Below are 20,806 nucleotides of genomic sequence, written 5' to 3'. Positions count from 1 at the left end.
CTCAAGGCTGCTTTTTAAAACATGCTGCAAATTTTTTAGCAGCCTATACCCTGTTTTGGGGGGAAGAAGTACCATATTTACCCTCTGTCATTGCCTTTTTTAATAATACTTGCTTTGTTCTTGGGTGTTGCTGTGTTTTCTTCCGTAAATGAAGGGATCTTAACTATACTTCTCCATTACCATGTTTGGTATTAGGTCTTTCTGCAGTACTTGAGCTAATGATTTTTTTAGCTGAAAATCACAGGACTCCTAGCCAGTGTATCTTGTATAACCCTTACTTTAAGTTAAAAGGCCTTGACTAAGCACGGTTGTTTAAAACACACAGAACAAGGAAGGTCTGTGCCATCTGCTACCGTGTATCAGCCCTACTGATCTGCTTGTCTGCAGCATTGCAAGAAGTTGCAAAGTCATGCGACATAGCCATCAGAAGCTGCTCTGAGATGGCATCTCATTGGGGAAGTTTAACAAAGTTTGCTTTAAAAAAGAGAGAAGTGAATAAGCTTTGAAAGTGTTTAACCAATCTGCATAACTTGAGATAAGATCTGTTAGTATCATTGTGGTCATCTCAACAAAGCCTAACTATACAGAAGCTGGACTCTCCTGACAACATTTTTATCTTGGCAAGTTTTATATGTTTAGGGAGAAAAGTCTATTTGAGTTGGTATGAGAATCAAGTCAGCTGTTTTTCCTCTAAGAGTTTTCCAAATGTCTGCTCAAAGCTCAAACTGTTCTTGTTTTCCTAATGAACCAACCATGATGCTGTCCAGTGAAGAGCAACTGAAAGTGAATTGGCATTTAATTTTTGTTAACAGGCATTTACGTTTGAATATGAATACAATGGCTGTATGCATTTATGCTTCCCTATCGTAAAAAAAGCCTTCATATTTAAAAATAGTAACATGCAGGGCAGGAGTTAAATATAATAATTAAAGCAGAAGGAGCACAGATACTGCAGAAGCGGTTGCTCAAAGAACAGATGTCATAAGACATCTGCTGCTTGTGTACAAAGAAGACTGCTATTAAAACTAGTCATTACAAGTATGGCATTTTCTCACAAGGCAATAGACTCCACTTCATATTGTCAGGGTCCTGAGAGCAACAACGGGCCTTAATTGCCCTGGCCAGCCTCATTAGTGACCCCACCGGCGCACCCTCTGCCCGTGGGCTCAGGAGCCCCAGTTAAGTTCAGGCCCAGGCACCCAAACCTTGCGTGAGCTGAGTTGTTGGTAGGTCTGTGTCCAGCCCTGCCCCTGCTGTTCTGACTTCCTGACTGGTTTTCCTGGACGGCCCTGGCCCTGTGTTGTGGCTCACCCCATCTCCAAGACAGTCTCTGGCTGCTTATGACCAGTCTCCCTGGATGGACCCTGGACCAGACTCGTTGCCTCGGCTTGTCTGGGGCAGTGGAGAGAAACCATCACCAACCCTGGGGCTGTGCCCCACAGGGGAAGGCACTGCCCTGGGCGCCCTCCACTCATGGCTCATCTCCTGTCATGGGGCGGCCTCGCTCTCAACTCCCTCACACTTGTTTTGCTCTGCAAGGACATTATAGCTACTTATATGGGGATGGGAGTGAAACCTCAAGAGATGTGGCTTTCATTCCTTTAATGTCCTTCAGTCTGCTTTTTTAAGGTACCCGCATGTCTTCTCTTCCCCATTAATAAAATAGTACAATAATATTTACACACACTTGGAAAATACTTTGAGCTTCTCAGACAGAAGATACTGTGTTGATGCTTCACTAGCTTAGAAAACCATGAAGTCAGCTAATTAAATCCCTTTCTCAGGAAATTCTATATCTCTTAGAACAGATGACAAATAGCAAAATATGATAAAAAACATGCCTGTTTTGAGTCTTCTTATGTTGACTTAGACCCAGGATTGAAAACTGGACTAAAACAAGCCTTCTTGATCCTTCTGAGAGCAGCTGAGTCTTCAATGCTGTTACTCCTACTTTTTCAGGAATGTAATCAATAATTTTGCTATTACTTTTAGCAGCAACTGTTTCCCAAAGTTTGGAAGTTCAAATGTGAGTGGAACTATGACCCAGAAATGTATGGTTTACTGTTCAGGCAGCTACTTTGTGTAAGTAGATAAATACTTCCCTGCATTTAAGTATATTTTCTGTAATACCGTCTGCTGTACTTCAGTGAGCTCTTGCACATATATCACATGTGCTTATGCAAAGCAGCTTGCAGCACTGAGACCTCCAGCTGCCAGATTCTGGAGGGGAGCAAGCACAACCTTGTCCTGTTGCCTCAGCCTTCCAAAAACAGAGGAGGAACATCTGTTTTTGTGAATAAAAGTGGATTTTTAAGAGACACTGTATCCTGTTAAAACAATAATATGGAGAAAAGTTGAACTTAAATCTACCAAACTGAAGAAATTTAAATAATTAGACTGAAAATACCAGCCAGATTCCCTAATGCATTCCAATTTTGTTTCTCTCAGTTCCCTGTGGCTTTTTGGATTTAATCAACAATTTAAAAGACTTTTGGGGAAGTGCATAGTTGCAAGGGAGGATTTAAACCTATTCATATCACACACTATACAGTATTCCCTACACACTGTTGCCATAGACTGACTAGCATGATTTGTTTCAAATGCTTTTGTAGCTACTCTTCACAAAGCATGTTTCATGGCACAAAGCCCAGTTTTGCAAAAAGCCTTGCAGTATTTTACCTGTAGATTGCATGCATACATGTGGCTGGCCAATGCTTGCAGAATCAGAGCCCCAGATGTGACAGTTACCAACGTTTCCTCTTTAGTGCTCCCAATGTCAGACAATTATGAAAGGAGAGGCTGTCATAGAGCAAGCCTGAATACCTACGTGCATATGAGATAACTGGCTCACAGCAGTTGCCACATACTATGAAATAACAGTTTACCATGTTCCTCATTGCTGCTCTGAGGCTTATGGTTTCTCTAAACCAGCAGCAGGGCTCTTTATTAGAACATTTACCTTATGACACTGCAAGATCAAAATTGTTTCTCATGACAAATAGGGTTTCAATATATATCAAAGCAGTGCACATGTTCTTGTTCTCCTGGGAAAACCCCAGATTTGAACAAATGGCTGGCCAAACACCAAGGGCAAAACTTTTTTGTTTAAACAGTCCTTTTTTTTTTCAATAGGCCTAAGCAATCAGAGCCTCTGAGTGACAACTCTGGAGTCAATGACTGCAGCTTGTTAGTTTTGTTTATTAAATGTTTAGGGGCTTCCTATAAGGTGCCTGAATTTAATTTTTTTGTTCTCTGTTGCGACCCATGAAGAGACATTAATACAGGCAACACTGAATGGGAAAGAGTGTCTCAAAAGTTACAACTCAAGGAAAGCTGGTGTCTTCACAGGCGTAGACCTCAGCATACACTCTTGAGGCAATACAATAGTAAAAATGGTTTGTGTGATCTTTGGATTTTTAGAAAGAGGAATATCAAGCATACACTAAGTTGGGAATGCAAAATCAGAGACGGCTTCTTGGATTAACAAGTCCAGGACCCTGAAGTCACAAGACCCATGTTATATAATCCCTTTCATAAATGCATTGAGCTCCAGCTGTAAACAAGTTTGAGTTTTACTCTACCACTTTCACTGAAAAGCTGCTTTTGAGCTTCTACTCTAACGCTCAAGAAGCCTAACTTCTACACCACATTTAGCACAGAGCCACTTTCCACCTTTGTTTCTATGCCACTGACTTTTAAACAAATCCTTTCCATCCTGGTGGACTATTCCTCCTCTATACCCTCAGTGGAGTATTTTCTTGGACAACAGTCATGCCTTCTCTGTCACTACTTTGCTAGACTAAACAAGAAACTTCTTCTGATTTTTTCCTATGCATGTTCTCTTTTTTCTATATCATCCTAGTAGCCCTTGTCTGCTCCTGTCCTATTTTGAATTCGGCTTTCCTGACATAAACGATTATAACTGTTAATAGTGTGCCCAGATGGGGTGGTAAGTTGGTAGGCAAAGTCCGGGAAGTACTATAAAGGGCAAAGATATAAATGGCAGCTATGCAGGTTTGGAAACAGGAGGATTAATTATCTCAGCTATGATCTTACTTTGAGGTAACATATCTAGGAGCAAGTTGTACAAGTTGCCCAGAAGAGGAGCTAAATTACGTGTGCAATTATGCTGTTGTAACTGACAGGGTACCTCAGGCAGATTAATTAAAGAATGAAGCTGAAAATGACTTATGTCAAGACCCAGCACAGAGAAGATGCATGAACTGAGGAACAGCCAAATATGGTGCTCAAAGTTATATCAAATGCTTTTAAGAAGAAGCTGGACTCATGGTCTTTGGATTCAAAGTATGGGTCAGATGGACCCCATTCACTGGTGGTGTGGTGAGCAGGACCAATGTTAGGTTACTTTTCATTTCTCACTGAAGAGTGGCATTGCTCTTCTCCTTGTTCACTAGTTATATGGTGGAAAAATCTTTTGTCATTTGTCTTCATGTTCTTCACACAGTCTAACTAAGCTTAGCCTTTGTAGCTCTGTGCTACATATTTAAGGACAACTTTCTTGACGTTCAGCTCCTTTTCCCTGTTCCTTGTAGGTTCTTTGCTTATTCCCAGAACCCTTTCAGAGAGTTACTAATGAGCCCTTGGCATACAAACAGCTTGAAAACCTTTGACGTCAGAAAATCCTTGGCCTTCTCTACAGGGTAATGTGAGCCCATCAGTCTAGTTGACCTTAATAACCAGGTCATCCTATAATTCCTCCTAGTTTCCCCTTTTTAAATCAAGAACTTTTCAATTTCTGCACATTAGCAGGTCTACCACAGGGCAACATGAATAACTAAATCTCCATGCTCCAGAGGTGTAGCCAGTCACCTGGAAGCACCAGGAATGTAAAGTTATCCCAGTGCACAGTTTGGCTTCCAGCACAAGGGCACCTCTGTCTGAAGTGTCAGAGGCCCGGCATGCTCAGCAATGATTAACTGAGCAAAGTTGGCGGGTGCTCTGAAATGACTTCAGGAGTGTGTCATGTTCAAGATTGTCTTGATTGCTGGGAAGAAAAATTTTCTGTAATCAAGTATACAATTTCCCAGCCTTTGGCTTTTTTCACTTTCTGGCATGAGGTACAATGGTACAAGTAAACTTTGTGAATCTCTTGGGAAAACTTGACCCAGTCATCTTCTTCCCACTGGAGGAGGGTTGGGTCTCTGATCTCCTGGTCTCTTCTGCTTTAATTGTCATACACATTCAGTTTTGGAAAACTGAAGAACTTTTTAGTTAGAAGTTTGAGGCTTGTTATACAGAAGGTGGATAATTCTTCATAACCTGTAACATAGGTGCAGTTAAAACCACTGATCCAATGGTCCCTTCTGGTCTTAAACTCTGTTAAATCTATGTCAGTGGCAGAACGTATGAACAGGTGCACATAGTTGCCATTTGCAGCATACACTCATTTTCATTCAGCTTTGTGAAATTTACACACTAGTGTAAATAAACTTCCCCACTGGGAATTTTCCACCTCTAAGTTTGTTGAATCAAGTTCTGCTCCTGGCTTGAGCACATAACTAATCCAGAAACAGGCTCTATGTCTGACCCTTCTCTTGAAAAATGGTCACTTGCTTTCCAAGGCAAGAAATGAGTTGTTTCCAAGAAACAGCTGTGACTTCCTGAAGTCTCCAGATATATCTGACATTTTCCCAAACATCTCAATGAAGGTATATGCTGTGTGGTTCTCATTTCACTTCATAACTCTTTAGGGGCATGAGTTATGTACTTGGTAAATATATAGAAATTCAAAGACTTTGCATAGAACCTTTTTGCTCAACAAATCTACACGTCTCCCTGCCTCATTTTTTTCACCAGCCTGAGACTGCTGCATGGACTGGGGTTGCAATATTTGGGGGATGTACAGGAGCATTCCTCAGCAGTTCATGGTTTCTCATATGAACCAGAAAATTTTTTCAGCTCGGAATGCTTCATCTGACTTTAGTAGTTCTCACAATAATTCTGGGTCCCTCTTGCAACAAAATCTGTTGACCTTCTCCTCTTCCCTTTTCCCATCTAAAGCTTCTCCTTTCTTACTGACATTTTAAAGTTTATATGTTCTTCACCAATATCTGGCCTCTTTGTTCTGCCAGGCTCTATTTCACTGCTCCATAAAGACTAGCTGGAACTTATTTCTGCTTTTTTCAGTTTAGCATTTTGGTATAACTATTGCCAAACTAGAGCATTCTTAAGACTGACTAGTCTGTTTTAAGTCTGGGAAAAGTATGTTCCTAATCTTACTTGAAAAAGGTTGATTTCATACACATATACAGTCATCCAATAGCACAGTAGTCTTCTTGCTAGCAACATGCATGTTGTAATTAGAAATCTAAATTTCTTACTAGATAGATTCCCCAGGTCATCACAGGAAGCCCTGTCTTCAACAGCTGAGATTCATATAATTATCTTACCCCTTTGCTTAAGAAATACATGTGTGTAAGGAATGCATTTAAACATACTCTTCACTTTATTAAATTTCTATTGCATATGGTTTGCTTTATTTCCTTATGCAATGTGGTTTATAACACAGACTTTGCATGAAAGACATTTCACTTCTCACTTGGAAAAGCCCATTAAGGAAAGTGGGTTGTGAGTAAACAAAGCTCAGCTGGAGAAGAAAGGCGGTAAACATAAAACCCAAAGTAATATCTAGCAAAAGACATCTGAACTCAGTTAGTGCTTCTTTCAAGTCAACTTTCAGCAGTTTTTGCACAGTAAATCTACATCTGTCAGGTACTTTTTACCACATAGCTATGCAATGGAGTAAAATATTACAGTGAGATGTCTATAATTACACAGTATTTCAGGGCACACTTGACAACACACTGAGGCAAATCAGCATGTCAGATCAGGATATGAGATGGGAGTCATTATTACGGGGCTATTATTTCAAGCCATTATTTCATCAGGGTATATAAGACAGCTAATTACAAAGTATAGGGAAACAAACTTGAACTACAAATTTACAATCAAAGAACGCTTGAGTTTAGAGAGGACCTCTGGAGGCCACCTAGTACAACCCCATGCCCACACAAAGAAGGACCAACTTCAAGTTAGATATGTTCTTTACAGGAGAGAGATGGCTTGCAAAACCTTTTGTCCTTTGCTGCTTTGTAAAGTAGGAAGCTATTGGTTTTGGTGGCAATCAACATGTTTCTGTCACGTGAAGTAAGAAATTCAGTAGGGAAAGAGATGACCTCACCATTTCTCAAGAATCAGTTTTTTGTTCATTGGCAAACCAAATTTCTGAAAGCTGTTTCCAAGTGCTTCTAGTTAGCCATGGTCAGAAACAGCTGGTAGATTTTGGGGTATGCAGCTTTTAAGACTTGTGCTTCAAGCGGCCATTTGAAATCCCTCTCCTATCATCAGTCTTTTCCCAAAGATATTAACATTCTCAGTGTCAGCAGTTGCTTTCAGCCATGTCTGTGTTACAGAAATCAACTGATGGAGTGTTTTCAGACTGTTCCCAGTATGAGAGCGAATGTGATATAAAACAGGAAGTCAATATTATTTTTCTTATCCAGTCTTACTCTCCTCTGTGTTCTTAAATAGAGAGAGCTGCAACACAGAGATGCTGAAAATGTTGCTGTGGTAGAAGAGCCCACATTAAAATCTATGGTAAATAGCAGAGGTGTCGAATGACTGGGAAAACTAATCACCCAGTTTGTCATTCACTCCTGTGCTGAAATGTCAAACACCTAGTTGATAGTGAAGCAGGCCAGAGGACTGCAAGAGTAGTGTGCCTTATCCAAGCAAGAAGAATATAATAATTAAAAACTAATTTTATATACTTGTTTGTGAAAAAATGGTTATCCTTAGAATTCAGTGAACTATATATGTTTTTGAGGACTATAAACCACTGGCTAGATACTTTGCACAACTTTTCATACAAATATACCACCAACTTTAACTGAATCCCTACCTTTTTACAGTACACTAACATGTTATTGCTTATGACATTCACCTAGGTGGGACAAATTTACATAGGTGAATAGAGAAAATACATGTTAAAAAAATTAATGGAAGCTTACTGTTCAAGGTATCCACTATGCCAGACTAAGATGCCAGTTTGGGAGTGTAAGTTTTAAAGTTCATCTCCACAAACTAATCCTTATATAGCAATGAAAATTTTCATAATGTTGGTGTAATATCAGTTGACTCACTGTAAATTTCAAAACTATTTTTTAAAAAAGACCTTCAAACATTTTGCAGCTACCTTGTCAGAAAACTCTTATGTCAGCTGTTTCAAGATATCAGCTTGTGAAACAGTAGCTGAAGCAGAAAGAACAGAGACTCATTGTATCACACACATATCATATGCTTAATGGTTTACAGTAAAAAATAACTCATGCATTAATTCACAGACAAATATAGATTGCACAAGCACCTAACAAGCTACCTTGCACTTACTAAGATGTGAGAATCATCCCAATTTCTTTCTTTTTATTGCACCCATAAGCATCCAGTGAGAGTTGGTGAGAATACAAACATACAAATGAAGATAGATACATTTCTAGGTATTTTTATAGGTATCACAGTGAATAGCAATATTGCTTCTCTCTGGCATGTGAAATGGAGTGGAAAGGACATAGGGTTGAAGTGCAAAGCTGAGCTGCCTCTTCCTAGGAATACAAGGTGAAACCATCCAGTGTACAGAGCATGGGAAACCAGGGTAGTGTTTGTTATGCCTGTGAAACGGACAGCAAGTGCTGCCTACACCAGTTGTTCCCTACCCACGGCAAGTCAAAAGTTACTCAGCAGAGTACAATAATGTCAAGAAGACTTTCATTTCAATAAGGAACAATGATATTCACCACAATCAAATTTCAGAGGCTGCGTACTGTGTATGTTCCTCCACAAAAACAGAGCAATCCAGTCTGAATTACCTCCATTTTACGATTATGTGGAAAAAAAAATAGAAAAATGCAAAAATGAAGTCCTTACAGGAACACAATGAGCTAGATTTTTCACATTGGGTAAGAGGGTGAAAGTGGTTCATAGTTCCCATCTGAGTGCAAATCTGGCATGGCAAGAAACTGCTTGAGGCTGGAACATATTGCACATTGAGTTTAGATTATTGCTAGATGGTACAAGTTAGGCCAGTTCCCAGGTTGCTCTACACTGCATCTGAAGCTAAACAATGATTCAAGAAGCTGCCTCTGATTCCCTGACATCCTACCTGATTTGCTATACCAGCAAGGAATCTGGCTGGTTTTGGATTAATCTCAGCTGAATCCAAATGGCCACAACCGGATATTTGAAGGTACAATACATAGATATGGAAGTAGAGGTTACTATAGAGAAATGCTTATTTTTCTCTTCAACGAGTAAAATCAACACCAGCCCTGCTTTTTTTTATCATCTATCATGGCAAAACAGAAGGGGATGTGAACGCTATCTTTGTGATCTTATAGCAGCACTGTAGGTCCACTTTGTGCTGGGATAAATAGCTGCACAAGACACTGGAGAATCAGCTCCTGTCTCAGTCCAGACCTAGTGCTAAGGAGAAAACCTTGACATTGCTGCTGTAATGATTTTTTTTATAATGAAACAGACAGCACTCTTCCAAGAGATTGTGCCAAAATAGTTCCCATGTGAACACCTGTTTCTTCAATCTCGTAACATCTTTCTAAAGAGAAAACACAGCTCACAAAAGCAGGCGTCCTTGGCCAATAATATGCCAAATCCTACTCAATGTCCTTGGTTCACTGTGTCATGACTATCTAGTATGCCAATTTGTTGTTTCCTGTTGTTTATTTTTTCAAATCTACCACTGTAGAAGTAACTCCCTGCACAAAGTGTATTCAGACTTGAATGAGGCATTTTTAGGCATTCCTGTAATGGGAAGTAAAACAGATCAGTGCTTGGCATTGAAAAGACTCATCTCTCCCTCCGAGAAAAAGTTAAAATTACCTTTTGAACATAACTGGTATAGAAATCTGGCAGAACTTCACTTTCACTTTTGCTTCCAAATTCCTCCTAAAGAAAATTTTGTTGAGTAATCAGCTCAAGATGCAAAACCTTTTATTGTCATGTTGCTAAAGCAACACATGTGATGTTTTTTAACCTGGCTACTTACCTCCCTAAAGCTGTCTCAGTATTACTAGCTTTCCACAAATCAGAAATAGCTCTACAGGGTTTTACATAGCCTATGCATTAAAATTCTTCTTCTGTGGCATAATGTTGATTTACTGTTGGAGCTGGGTCTTTTTTGGCGGTCCTTTGATTTAACTTCCAACCTCTCATTGGCTTTGTGGTAGGAAACATCTTCCATATTCTGTCTTGCTGAAGAGTACTTGTGTAAATTTCCAATTTAAAGTGTGGAAAATTTGGACATGATATACAGGCATGTAATGATGTCTCCACATGAAAGATGACTGTTCAAACATAAGATAGTGTGTACAGCTTTTATTTGAAGTCCTGCAAGACGTTTGAGTCCAAGCAACATTCCTGAGACTAGATCAGCTAATAAAGCCATTCCTGAACAAAAATGCCTTGAGCAACAGTATCTCCAAAAATAAAGTGTATGAAAAGCACTCAAATAACCCCTTCACCATGGTAAACCACATTTAATGACAGCATAATTCCCTGTAACTGTATCTTAAAAGGCACAGCTTTTCTTTGGTGCAGTGCCAACAAATCCCCATGAGCTCATTGTTCATTCCAAAGCTAAAGTGCTGCAAATTTCCTCTGAAGTCCTCAAAAGTAGAGACAAAAAGTGCAAACTACAGCATGTCACATGAAGAGTTTTCATAGACTCACGTTCCTGCCATCTCCTGGTACTCTGACAGTTGACAAGCATAAAGCCTGAGTTTGAGAGTTACAATTATGTCCTGAAAGAAAGAAAAAGAAAGAAAGAAAGAAAGAAAGAAAGAAAGAAAGAAAGAAAGAAAGAAAGACTGTTATTTAAAAAAATCTACAATAATTTAAGCAAATAAATAAATAGCCTGATTTTAACTATCAAGTGATAAACAGTGAGAACCCTGTCTTCGTTATATGCAAGTTTTTCTGTGCCATGCTGAAGTACAAAGGCCCCTTAAAGCAGCCTCTAATTACCTAGACATCCTGTTATGATCATTTCAGAGGGAAGAATTATCCATGTTTGCCCTCTATCCATCTTTCTTATCTCTGATCCAAACCCTGAATTTTCTGTTATGTCAAAGCTATCACTGACTATCAGCTATACAGACAAAATAACAAAACTGAAATCTGGTTACATAGCATCCACATGAATGTTTGTCAGTAAAATCTGTGTCAGTAGAAACATTTACAGAACTGGGACTTCAGTAATGAGGTAAAATGTACTACATCTTCAGTGCTGTTACAGCTTGAGCTGTAACTTAAAATGATAAGATGAACAATCCTTGTTCCTGTAACCAGGGCAATGTGGGTCATTTCCAGTGCTCTCTGGTAAAATATCTGTGGCTTTTATGCTTTAACTACATGCTCATCATGGAAAAAAGGTTCTTTCCAGTGTTTCTTAAAAATATATGATGCTGAGAAATATAAAAGTTTGTCATATGACTTACTGCATGTTGCACAAAGATTTTCGGTCATTAAAATGAAGAAGTAAAACAAAACCACAAAAAGCAGCTATGTCTCTTAATTTCTTCATTTCACTGAGTATAAAGAGGAGGCCAGGGCCTATGAAGAGAAAAAATTCTACAGCAGTAAGACAAAAAGCCTAGGGAAGCCACGCTGTGTGCAGACAAGGTGCACTGGAATGATGTCTGGACATGCACCAAAGCTATCCTCCAGCTCACAGCTTGCCTTGAGCTTTAGTTCATTTGCACACGGCATAATTCCAGGGAAGTTTCACACTGTCACATGGAAAATAATAAAGTGCTTTTGACTGCAGTAGGTACCGATTTTTGAAAGATGAAAGAGCTTTTCTGAAAGTGCTGTTTTTAATGTGTTATGTATTGATGTCAGTGGATTGGACAGCTGGAGTAAGACACAAACAATACCATTTGAGATGAAGTGAGAATCCATGAAGAATTCTTTCTCCCTCTGTCCAATCCCTAATTTTCATTTCTCCTATGGAAGTTATTTTTTAAACTTGTGACTTCTGATGTGGTTTTTGTAGTGAGAAACTATGGTGGCTTTTCAAGTAAACCCTGACCTTGGAAAAGCTTGAGGTTGTCAATGTGTCCAGCATCTGCCCTGTGGTGTTTCTTCAGGCCACTCCATCAGCTGTATCACAGTTTTGCTGCAGTTTTGCTCCTTGCATTTCGATGGAGGGAATCATTTTGATTCATTCCTGGAGCACCTTAGGCTACTTGAGTACCTTGGGGCTACGCTAATGATTCAGTGGCCCCGGTACTCTGCCAAGGTCCGCTTGGATACCAAGAACTACAGCTGAACCCGCTACAGCTGCACCTAACACTGACCACAAGCTCTCTCCTGACAATACATTAATCTGTCAGACTTCTACTTACAGACAGCAAAAGTGATTTATACAAGTAGGTGTTTTAAGAGTGTTCGCATCTCTCTCTCTCTCTTTTTTCTCTCTCTCTCTCTTTTTTCTTTTTTTTTTTTTTAGGTTTCTTTGTACAGGACAGTCATAAGCATCCTGAGATCTTTGGACATTACCTTTTCTTTGCAATGTACAAATTCTTGGATGTCAAGGAAAGCCATATACCCATATACTCATAAGATGAGAAGTGGCCCAGTGGGTCAAGGGTCCCAAGGGGCCTGAGCCAGAAGTATGCCAGGTTATTACTACAAAAAATGTTATACCTTCCAAAACAACCAGCTTTTCGATTGTACCTTACTCATCTGAGGCTACTACAGCTTCAGTGCAGGATACAGAAGTGTCTACAGAGTTCTATGTGCAGGCTACCTATATCTCAATGAAAGGGACAAACATTTATAAATTTAACACAGCCTGTAAGAAAATCATAATTTTACCTTTGGAACTTAGAGATTACTGATACTGTATTTTTAGAAAATTTAAAATTAAATGTGAAACTAGAGTCTATTTTGATGTAGTATTGCTGTCCATAGTTGCTGTCTATCAATTTATACAGATTTTACCTGTAACAAAGAAAAAGCTGTGAGCATAAACATTTTATGACTTACTGTTCTCATCTTTCTGGTTAGGGTGAAGTTTTCTTTTCCCGCCTGTTAAAGTAAATGTAAACAAATTTAACATATGCATTTCTAAATTTGAAAGAAACACTATAATTCAACAAGTTTTTAGATTAAATTAAATTTTTTAAGTTTGTATATTTAGTATGAGTTAGTAATGAACTTCTCTCCAGTTCTGTTCTTTACAACTTTAGAACCAAATACTGAAGTCCTTAATAGCAAGATTTGTCTCTTAATCTCAGTTGATGAGAATAATTATTCATCTGAGTTTATTGGAGTCTATTCGTATGCAAGAAAAGACTTGAGTAATCGCCTCTTTGCATTAGTACTTTTCCACTATTTCACTAGTAAAGCAAGAAAGCAAACATGATGCATGATAGTCCAATACAAAATAGCACGTGCAACAGCATACAATGTTAGTTAGACAGCCTTACTGAAGAGCATAAATAGAAGTTCTATGTCATATGTTGCAGTCACATGTCTTTATAGCCATGATGACTTGCCAATAACAGTGAAACAAAGTTTGCAGGGAGAGGTAATGCCTTTTACTAAATCAGTTGGTAAAGCTGGAAAAAATAGACAAGCTTTGTGTTTACAATCCCAAGCCAAAGCTTGTCTGTTTTTGTTTTTACAGAAGAGTAGCTGGTCAGATAAAAAAAAATTTCTTCCTATAAACTTTGTCTCACCTAAGCAACATGGTGGGAAAATAAAGCCCAACTCAAATGAAGCAAGATCTCATTTTAGAACAGAGTTCTTCTAGAAATCAAACATGACAAAAGTCAAATATGCATGTCTAGAGGTACTAAAACTGCCAAAAGGTCATTCATAGGAAAAATAAGGAACAAGAGAGAAGATCTACTAGCTGAACTAAAAATGTACCTTTTTTGGCATTGCAGTTCTTGAATGATTTTCTCTTTTGAAAGATTATTAATGCAGAGAGAAGAACAGCTACCATCACACATGTGGGGATGATAAATAAGATCAGTGATTTTTGTCCATTATACCGTGTACTCATTACAGCTGTCAAAATCAGGAAAAGCAGACAAAAGAAAGTAAATTTAAAACTCAAAACAGGCATAGTTTATAAAGTTATCAGTTCTGATTCTCCAAGGTCTTGCTTTGACAGGACAAAAGGTTCTTAAAATTTATCAATGTAGTGTTTTACACTCACTTTATGGATGCTTTATCCTGTGATATTACTATAGGAAGCTTTACAATAAGTGAGTCAAGTCTCCCATACTTAATGGCATTTGAATGACTACTACTGCAGTTTCTCTGTGTCCCATTTGAAGAACTGAAGAATTAGAAGTCTAGGTCAGGGAAGACTGAAAAACCTCCACCATACTGGCAACCAAATAATGGGAGCTACCCTAGAATCAAAATATGCAGAAAGATGACAGAGACTGGCTTGTTAGGGTTCAAGCTATGCCTATCTAAAGGCATAAATAGTCCTGACTTGTTTCTTTTTCAGAGCATAAGTATTACACTGGTTTCTAGAACTGAATACTGGTGATGGGTTATAGGACACCATGTATTGTATAAAAGCACATAATCATTTCCTCTCTCTCTCTGTCTTTCTCTCTCTCTCTCATACATGCGTTTGGGAAGCCCCTCTTGTACAAGTTCAAGGTGAGATATGGACCTAAAGTGGAAATGTGAGCTGATGTTTTTTCATTCAGTTCTTTATTCCAGAATATGCAGCTGTAGATCTCACTCATGTTTGGTTTGAACGTCAGGACACTGGTTACGTTGTACAGGCCGTCTGCAGTCAAGGTATAGGTGGTATTTGCAGATTCACTGAGATTAAATTTCTTCTCATTTTGCCAGAATACCTCTGCCAGAGGAAAGCCTTCTGACTGGCACATAGAAACAAACTGGTCTTCATCTGATTTTCTCATTATTTGTGTGTTTATTCTCTGGTAGGATGCTGTGTAAGAACAGGTTGAGTTAAATTATTTTATGCAATCACAGTCATTTTCCCTCTTCCCTTTCCCTCCTTCCCCTTATTGTCATATTATGTGTATCTGAGACGCTCCTCATTTGCAATGATGAAGGACGTTTTGTAGCACAATTCAATATTCTAATCTCAATCCTTCTCAGGCCAACTGCCACTGAACTTCTTCCACTACACTGTTTACAAGGCAGTGCTTGACATTAAATATGCAATTTATCAGTATAGGTGCCAGTGAAGCCTTCTGGGGTTTTATTTTCACTTTTTGAATATATAAAATAATAGCTGTAGTACAATAGAAATAATTCAGGCCACCTCAAGAGAAAGGGTACTTTTAATGTTTGTGCCACCGTAGGTTATAAAGAAGTGTGATGTTTTTTGTCATACTAGATTAGAATGACCTTAGAATTTCTGTAAAGACAGTTCAGAAGAACCAAGGTTGGCCTTAAAAATGGCTGTATCCATTTTTGCCTTTGACAAAACTCTTTATTTAAACTCCTGAAGGGGAAAAGCTGCTCCCTTGCATCACAGTGACATACTGCAATTATAGGAAACACCACAAGCCTTTCAAAGGATTGGTCTACCAGGATATTCAGTCCTACAGTCATTTATGAGTAATGCCTGGCTGGCTTTGACAAACCCAGAAAATCACATGTCCTTGCCCCCAGAGGTGCTATGGCTAAGGGAATTCCCAGCCACTTGGGTAGTTACAACAGGGCTCATGAGTGAATTAAAGCAGCTCCAAGAAAGCTGTGCCAGAGCTGGCACAACAGGGGAGGGGGCACAGGAGAAGGGTGAAGGATGGAGAGAGAAAGCAGCTGCTCTCCCTCTCTGCCACAGGCAACCCCTGGAGAAGCTCAGCTGGCATTGAACTTCAGTTCAAGACTACCCCGCACCAAAACAGCTGCTTTGGTACACCGCGGGGCTGAGCACAGGGGCTTGGTGAGAAAAAAGTTAATAAAAAATTCCTACAAATCTGTAGGAAACTAGTAGAGACTTTTTATATTCCATTCAGACACTGACCTTTTACTTCCAAAGTAATGTACTTGTAGTCAGCTCCCTGGTATTCAATGAGACAGAGGTACGATCCTGCGTCCGTGATCTTTACGCTGGTGATTTGAAGCATAGCTCGCCCCATTTTCAATTCATTGGGTAACAGTGCAGCTCTTCCTATATAATCATCATGCTGGGATGAAGGGAATGCCTTCCCATTGCGAAGTGTGTAAACCTCTTTCGATTTTGGCTGACCTTGCCTTTTCTGCTCCCAGACAACGCTTAAGAGTTCAAGGTTCAACGAGCCATTCACTGGGAATCTGCACTCCATGGTCACATTGCTCCCATACGCCACAACGTATAGCTGTTGAGGAACTTCAACTGTAAATAAAGCTAAGGTAGGAAGAGAAGATAAGTTTTTGTTGTACTAAAATATGTTGCATTTTCCTTTCAACTTAGGTGAAAAGTGTTATATAGTCAAACTCATAGTTACTGGATTGACTATAAGTTTCAAGTATTTTTTCTTTTTATTCACACATTTTTACTATGTCAGTAGTATCCATATAGCAAATCACCTTTATTCTGTACTGATTTCAGAGTTTGAAAGATAAGGACAAAACAAGCTATTAAAAAGTTTTTTCACATATTAGAAATAACTTATGGCTGAATCAGTTGTTACACAGTGGATACTTTTCTAAAATTATAATTGTTCCTTATATGTCCTGCAATTCTCATAAAAGCAGCAATTAATTATGGCAATAGTAAGCTTGACTTTATTGTTCTTTAATAAATGAAAATCCAGTGCAACTACTGTGAAATCAATAGAGATGCACTGTGAATAACAGGAAAACATGTGATTACAGTAACTTGGAGGAATTGCTGTGTAGCAATTATGAGTCTTCCACAAGTTTGGGAACACATGAATATCATCTAGTCTCATGAATCTTCTCAGCTATACGTAATGCTATTTGAGAAAGTATGTCAAAATCATCTGCTTACTCATTCACCAAATCTGAAATTCTTATTGTTATGGATAGTTTACCATTTTAAATTGTACTTGATACCTGAAAGTTATTTTTGATACAAAATTCAGCATATGTTCTTATTACTTTTAATACTGTACGTATCATATATTGGCAGATTTAATTCAGAAGTACTTGCAAATATTGATGGTGACACTCAGAAGAGAAGTTCTTACAACCATTTATGCATCTTCCACTTTTATTTTGCTTATTTGTAAAATACTGACAGGGAAAGCTTCAATTCAGTGTTTGTTTCTTCACTTTAATATGACTCTAGTGGTAGAGAAAAAAAATGCAAATGTGCCAAGCTGTTCCCTTTTATATTTATTATTTGTGATGTTTACCTACACAGAAAGTGTGAGCTAAGCTGCACTAACTTGAAATAAGTTAAATGAGAAATATACACCGCTGAATGTTATGTCTGCCACTAGATATTTGCCAAAAATAAAGGGGAAGGTTTATCCCTAACAACATTAGTGTGGGATGTGTTTTGCCTGTTATAATCACCCTGAATCACCTCCCGCTGAGGAGCTCTCCATCAGCAGACTAACAGGGTCCTGGCAGCCTCCTGAGTCTGTTGTCAGACCCCCTGCAACCACGGCGAAGCATGGGGTCCCGGCAGCGTGCCGGAGGCAGGGAGCATGCGGCCAGAGCAGCCATCCAACGGGACCCCCCTGTGTCTGACCCTCCCCGGGTCCTGCCCTCCTTCGCAGATGGCCTAGGGGACAGAGCAGGCGCTAGCTCCTCATCAGGGACAGCAGGCTTCGGGCTGGGAATCTGCAGCTTGCCTCTTGCAATTCCCTGTGTTGTAAGCTGGAAGTCTGCAACGCTTGCAGCACTCCTCTCCTATTTTTCTTCCCCAGTGGCCCTCTTCTGAATTTTGGCCAAGCTATGGGGATAGACAAGGGACGCATGGGGTTGTAGCTCAGTGCATACCTCAGTGCATCTAGCACCAAGGTTGTCCTAAATTTCAACAGGCTTACATTGTCTGGGTCACACTGCCTTTCACAGCTATGCTTGATAATTGTGGACACCTCCTCCATCAATATGCTATGTTTTAAAGAAGCCAGGTTTGGGAAAGTGGTGGACATCTGTCCTCTGCTTGATTAATACAAAACACCTGATGTAAGACATCGTGGAGCAGAGGCTTCAGATGCTACTAGCTATTCGTGGAAGTACCGCTGAAGGTGCTGAAACACATGCGCTGAGGGTGTCGTGGTATCGTTATACTGACCCCACCGATGAGACAGAACAGCAATCCCTCTCACCTGAAACCGCACAGAGCTGCATTTCCAGCAACAGGACTGTCACGATTCCAAACATTTTCTCAGGTGAATCTGAAACAAAGGCAGAATTGCAACTTAACTTTCAACAACTACCAAAAGCTACCCTACTCTTCAAAATCTATCACAGCTAAAAATCAGCAAAAAATAGAAGCATTTATATTTTCACTAGAAACAATGGAAATCCAGATTAAAACAACCCATGCATACATGTGGAATATGAAGTGCTGAGCTGCAGCACTGAAAGAAGAGAAGAAGTACTTCTACAACTTTACCCTTAAGGCTTTCAAGATCTGTAGTTTCCAGACAGTAGGGAGTGATTTACCAGGACAGAGTTTATACAGCCTCTCATTTAAACTGTACCCCTGAATAATATACAGAATTGACAATGGCCTCTTTCATGCAGGAAAGCTTTATAAACATGTACAAGCAACCTTTTTAAACCGCCTGCACTAACACCTTATCTATTTTACAAGGTCACTAACCCTGATTTTATTTCACCTCTGTTCTGCATACTTTTTGAAAATACTTACTATCTGAGTTCTTTGACCTCAAGGCCAGCAGATGCCTGGAACTCAGCATAAGGTACTGGAAGTCTCAGGGCCAACTAAATTAGCAGTCCACTTCAGAGTGGATTAGATTTTAGTGCTGAGTGATGTTAGTTCTTTCAGCGTGGCAGTACCCGGCATGTACAAAGTACCTTGAATTACTGACAGTAGAAAAACAGCCCTTAAATAGTGTATCAGGAAGGAGAAAGTCCAGTTTTAGAGTATCTTCCTGTAACAGTAACAATCAAACTATTATTTGTACTTTCATATACAGATGAACATAACTGCAAAAAAGTGATGAAGTTTATAACAGAACTAATGAGATGATAGATAAGAAGGAAAGATTACTTCATCAGCATACAGTAACATAATTTGAAAAGTTAAAGAGATCTAGAAATAAGCATAAGGAAGTAAAGAGGAGAAGGAACAATTTTAGACTTCCCTAGAGCTAGACTTACTGGACAGGGTTTCAGATTTTACTTCCTCATTCATTTGCAGCTCAGCTTGAAGCACTGTATCTCTAATTTTCTCAGGTGCTGCATGTTTCTGATTGCTTCTGCCCTGGAGCTCTCAGCACCTCAGACAGTCAGGCTCAAGGCTTTGTCAGTTAGCAGCCACAATTAGTGAACTCATCCTGGAAATTCGGTCCTCGACTTTTTGTTCTCATCCATAAAAGTGGATGAGCAAACTACAGTAAGCAGTTTATTATATGCAAGTGGAAACTACTTACCTTTATCAGAAGGCTTGGTTGAGATGAAACTATCTAATGTGTGGTAAACCCTAATTATTTTATCTGTATGAGAAAGGAGCTAATAAACAATATCATGCATTAGTATCATCTATTTCTCAGATGCAGAAACAAACACCCTCTTCAGCCTTTACAATTGGGTTAAATTTCATTTCATTATGTAGCCACCATTGTGTTTCACATTTAATATTAGAAAGAAATTCACCATCCTCGGTCTCCTGCTCTGTTATTCACTTCTCTACATTACCTTACTACGTGCAGACAGATGGACAGAGAAGGAAAGAAAACTGAATAAAGAAGGAAAAAATATTCCACATAAACATTTAGAGCCTTAGCTTGGCCTCACTGTGGGATATCTGAGGTCAATCTGCTCTCTTTTTGTACTTCTGGGTGTACGGAAAACTTAGAGTATGCATCTTGTATAAGGTAGAGGATGTGACATTTTTTAAATATACATATTACTAAGAGTAAAAGGATAGAACAAAATTAAGGGAATACATAATTAAGCCCCATAACAATCATAATTATTAAATATCAAATAAGAGCAAATCTTGCCAGACCAGATGGGTTAGTGTAAGAAGAGCATGATGCATACCATAAACTAGTAGAAGAATCCAGATAAGGAAATATGTTCTTATTTGTGATACTGGAAGCAGAGTCATGGGGTGTTTGTGAGGATCAGCAAAGATCTATATTACAAGCCATCTTACTTTATTCTCTATTTTCTCACTAAGAGACATCAACCCATTGCTCTACTTCAGTGTAATCTACCCATGCAGTTTAATAGTATAGCTATGTAAGGCATCATAAGGGAATTTCTGTAAGATCTGCATCAGCTCCTGGAAGGTGTGTTTTTCTGAGCTTGCAGTATCAACCATTCATTATATTCTAGAATAAGCCTCATTTTCTCCCTACCTTTTGTAGAACATAGGCATGCCCTGTCTTGCAGAGATCATTGTGCCCTACTATCTAAACAAGTTAGTGCACAGCACTGTCTTACTTTCAGTTGGCTACAGCATGTTTCATTTAAACAAAAAGCCATTTCTAAAGCACATTCATCATTTGTGTGTTACAACTTCGTAGGGGCATGACAAACCCTGCACCGTAGAAACGGCATCTACTGGTCCTGGCAGTTGAGTTATGGATTGGAATCCACATCTGAGTACATGGGG

General features: G+C 39.1%; 1 protein-coding gene across 1 annotated transcript; it reads right to left on the bottom strand.

Moving 5' to 3' along the window:
• Positions 1 to 10,719: 10,719 nt before the first annotated feature.
• On the bottom strand, positions 10,720 to 18,378 carry LOC106496779 (programmed cell death 1 ligand 2). Its single transcript, XM_067315955.1, has 5 exons — positions 18,324 to 18,378; positions 16,064 to 16,426; positions 14,732 to 15,016; positions 13,969 to 14,109; positions 10,720 to 10,832 (listed from the first exon to the last, which is right to left on the bottom strand). The coding sequence occupies exons 1-5, from the start codon at positions 18,376 to 18,378 to the stop codon at positions 10,750 to 10,752; spliced, it is 927 nt and encodes a 308-aa protein (XP_067172056.1). The 3' UTR covers positions 10,720 to 10,749.
• Between the last annotated feature and the right edge of the window lie 2,428 nt (positions 18,379 to 20,806).

The sequence above is a fragment of the Apteryx mantelli genome, chromosome Z (genome assembly GCF_036417845.1).
Source record: "Apteryx mantelli isolate bAptMan1 chromosome Z, bAptMan1.hap1, whole genome shotgun sequence".
Classification (NCBI taxonomy): domain Eukaryota; kingdom Metazoa; phylum Chordata; class Aves; order Apterygiformes; family Apterygidae; genus Apteryx; species Apteryx mantelli.
This window is presented reverse-complemented; position numbering and strand designations above follow the sequence as displayed.

Coding starts and splice junctions, on each gene's coding strand:
- LOC106496779 (XM_067315955.1), bottom strand. CDS start 18,378: ATGTTTGGAATCGTGACAGTCCTGTTGCTGGAAATGCAGCTCTGTGCG. Junction 16,427..18,323: donor GCAGCTCTGTGCGGTTTCAG/GTGAGAGGGATT, acceptor TTCCTACCTTAG/CTTTATTTACAGTTGAAGTT. Junction 14,110..14,731: donor AGCTCACATTTCCACTTTAG/GTCCATATCTCA, acceptor TGATTTTGACAG/CTGTAATGAGTACACGGTAT.